General features: G+C 36.4%; 1 protein-coding gene across 1 annotated transcript in view; it reads right to left on the reverse strand.

Moving 5' to 3' along the window:
- Positions 1-328: 328 nt before the first annotated feature.
- Positions 329-3,639, reverse strand: part of BLOC1S5 (biogenesis of lysosomal organelles complex 1 subunit 5) — a 25,376-nt gene continuing 22,065 nt past the window's right edge. The window contains exon 6 of the mRNA XM_035895904.1: positions 329-2,424. Within this exon, the coding sequence (XP_035751797.1) occupies positions 2,245-2,424 (180 nt within the window). The 3' untranslated portion in view covers positions 329-2,244. The remainder of the gene's footprint in view (positions 2,425-3,639) is intronic.

Here is a 3,639-nt window from a genome sequence, read left to right on the forward strand (position 1 = left end):
TTTTTTTAAGCATTTGGACAGAAAAAAATAGGTTTTTTGTAAATGTTGGCAGGTTGCTTCAAAGACAGTTAAGCACTTCCAAGTATCTCAAAACCTACAGCATATCATATAAAAAAAGTGAAAGTTCCTGAATAAAATAATTCAGCGACGGATAGTTTTCAGGTAGTCCCCACAATGAGTAACAGTGGGCCAACAAGCAGATATAGACTATGAAGAAAAGTGTTTTCAAATGATCTTCAGCATAAAAATACCTGTAATCATTCTAAGAGAGGAACACATTTTCAGTGTTAGTACTCAGAAGCTTTCCAAAGAATCAGGAGCACGCATCCCAGAAGATTTTGGAAATACTGCTTTATTTTCCAGTGAATATCCAACCTGCAACACCTGTATCACTGCTTAAGAACCCTCAAACCGACGAAATACTAAAATCTACAGCTCCAGTGCACAGTTAATTAGATATCGAAATCTTAATAAAAATTATCAGTGCAAAAATAAAAATGAATTCAGTATGCAGTTAAATGCATTTTTTTATAAATATATTTGGGCTTTGAGCACGTGTACATCAAATAATCTGGTAAGAGAGAAGCCATTTTCAGTCTGTGCTCAAAACAATCAAAACTACTCCACACCCAGCTCTGAAGACAGGCAGGAACTAACTTTATCTTTTTAAATGGAAGTCTGAGCTTAGTTACAACATTCATCATGGGTACATAAGCTGAAAAATATTAGAGGTCACCTTCTATTCAAATAGGGGTTGTTCTAAAAGAGGCTTTCCTATTTTTCATCTGTGGGGTACTTTTGAGACATCTACGTTTTTTCCATCCACAACAGAGAATTAGCAACATTCCAGCGTGCCCCAGTGTCGGCAAGTCCTCCTTTCAGTCCAGATACACGACGATGATTGATGAAGCTGTTGGACTTACAGTAGCAGGCAGAGCAGCTTGGCAGGAATTCAGTGTTACTGAAAGAAATCTCAAATACTTATTCCATTCCTCTACTAACTTTGATCACACTATCAACATGCTGCCAGGAACGGAGCCTTGACACCAAGCCATAAACTTACACAAGCAACCATTGTTGGCATATTACTGTTGCAATACAGGTAAAGGGTAAATTCTGTTTATTTTTACCTGTTTCCATTCTATATTGGACACCAGCTAAATTATGGAAAGATATTTCCTGTACTAATGGTTAGCTTGCAGCAAATTTCATTAAGGTACCATGTCTCATTTTTCTTGGTTAATGAACTGATTAAGTTAATGTCTTCAGTCACAATGCTGTTAACTGCAAGTTAAATAAAAGAAAGCAATACAGGAGCTTCATGTACCCTGTAAGAGTAACAGTTAGTAAGAAAGCAGATCAGTACTACAGGTGTTTTACTGCTAATCTGCTCATTTGTTATGCTGATAAAGAAACAAAAATCTTTCCTCAACTGCTTTATAGAATTCTTGACAAGCTTATCCTAAGTAAGCCAACAGCATGTTGAGCATTTAAGGTAAATACTGTACTAGCTACAAAGCTAATACAAAGACAGATATGCTTCTCATGATTACTTCTGAGCTTGCTTTGGCTTTGCTTAGAACAGTAAAGCTTAAAAAGACAGGCCTGAGACATTTACATGGAGAGAAAAGAAATTGTTGTCCAAGCTCACTTACATTCGCAAAACCCATTTAAATCTCAGCTCTACTTCATAATACTGAACATACAACCCCAAAGTTGGAACTACAACTGGATTTAAAACTCTGTTAAGATCTTTCTTTGCTAAAGCTTCTAAGTAAAGTATTCTGTAAAACAAGTTGACTTTCTTGATATCTGTGAACGGTTTTACGGTTTTCCCAGTGAATTCTCAGCTAACTAGGGCTGGAACCATTACACCTACTTTTTGGGAAAGGGCTGTGGCTGCACACTGGGATAGTATTACATTAGTCTCCGTTTTCCGAAACAACACGATATGCTCTGCAGATGGGAGAGAATTCCAGTTTGCAACTCCCTGAGCTGATGTAAGTCACACAATGTAATTTCCAGTTCCACCTTCCAACAAATGAAGAAATACTGGCATTCTACCTGCCGTGAACAGAACAAGCAGAGATAGGCACTTAAGTTGAAAGTATGCAAACCTTTTCTTAGCCTGTAGAGGAAATTCTCCTTTTTTCTTACGTGTTCCAGCTTTCCAAAAGAACCTCAATTTAAGTCAGAAGCAACGGAGTATTGGCACAAACCCAGCATTATTAAAAAAGAAAGGTCTTAAAAAGAAACATATTTGGCCAGTTCCTTCTCCATCTCAGAATACTGCTCTTTGAGGCGCTCCATAGCTTTTCTGTGCTCTTCATCCACCTCTGCTCGTTTCTTTTGTTGTTCTTTCATGAATTCCTCCCAGTGGGCTATGTGCTTCTCTTCACGAGCCATCAGCTTGTCCGCCTGAAGCTGAGAGGAGGAAAATGAGAAGTTTTAACAATAATTTCCAGATTAAAGCAGAGGGTTTAATGAGATCTACGTGAGATAGAGTATCAGAGAAACTGGGCCTTTAGTTCAGTAGAGGGAAGCGAAATTAGCAATAAAACAGACAAAAAGGTAGAACTAAAAAGAAAACAGTTCTTTTCATAAAGTATAGTCAATCCAAAACAAATGGTAAAATGTCTACGATACTATTAATTGTGATAGCATTAGCAACAATAGTTTTTCTGTGCTACAGCCTGGTGAAAATTAATTAAATAAATAAATGGAAAGCCACTTTAAAGTTACCAGTTTGCTTCTGTTAGTTTCTAAAGATCATACGTGTTGCACTATTTGCTCCTCTGACTACCAGCAATGTTAGAAGTACTATAAGCAGTTGATATAAATGTGTATTATCTCACAAACATTTTCTTTAAAAATGAACTTCTGATTTTGGGAACATGGTATTCAGTGCTTTTAGCCCCTTACTTATGAAAATGGATACTGCTTTTTTTTTTTTTTTTCTTTTTTTTTTTTTCTTCTTTTCTTGTGTTCACACACAAAGAAGTGACCTGCTGACACAGACTCAGGGAGTCCACTGTTGTAAAAGTAACCAAAAGAGAAATAAATAATTTAAATAAAATACATCTAATTTTCGATTAAGTGGCCTTAAAGAACTGAGAATCTGCATCTAGTACAGCAAGCACAGGCAGGTCTGTGTTTACACGATACAGACTAAATATGCACTGGAAGCATTACCATAGCTGATTTATGAGGAAAATAGTAGGCCCACTATATTTCATATTTCCAAGTGCTAAACAAAATTTTTGAGAGCTATGGCTGTCCGTTACCTAGGTATATATGCACCAGAAGAGCTTAAGGGATCCACTTCAACAGTCAAGACAACATTTGAGGTTTTATGTCAAATATGTGTAAACAGAATGCTTCTGTTTCACAGCAAATTATGACGGTTAATAAAACGTATAAATTATATGTCAGCCAACCCTTTGACATATTGCTCCTCTTTTCTTGACATTTGCTACCTTCCCCTTGAACATCTTCTTTGTTGAAAAAGTTTTTTTTACATTCTTGAACACATTTTTAAAACTAGAAACAAACCACATTTCTATTTTAGCACAGTGCTTATGTTCAGCAAAGTCATCAGATACTAGCCTTGACAAAAAGCCTCTAACACAAAAAGGAAAG

Source organism: Egretta garzetta, unplaced genomic scaffold, assembly GCF_000687185.1.
Source record: "Egretta garzetta isolate BGI_Z169 unplaced genomic scaffold, ASM68718v1 scaffold246, whole genome shotgun sequence".
In the NCBI taxonomy this organism is placed as follows: Eukaryota; Metazoa; Chordata; class Aves; order Pelecaniformes; family Ardeidae; genus Egretta; species Egretta garzetta.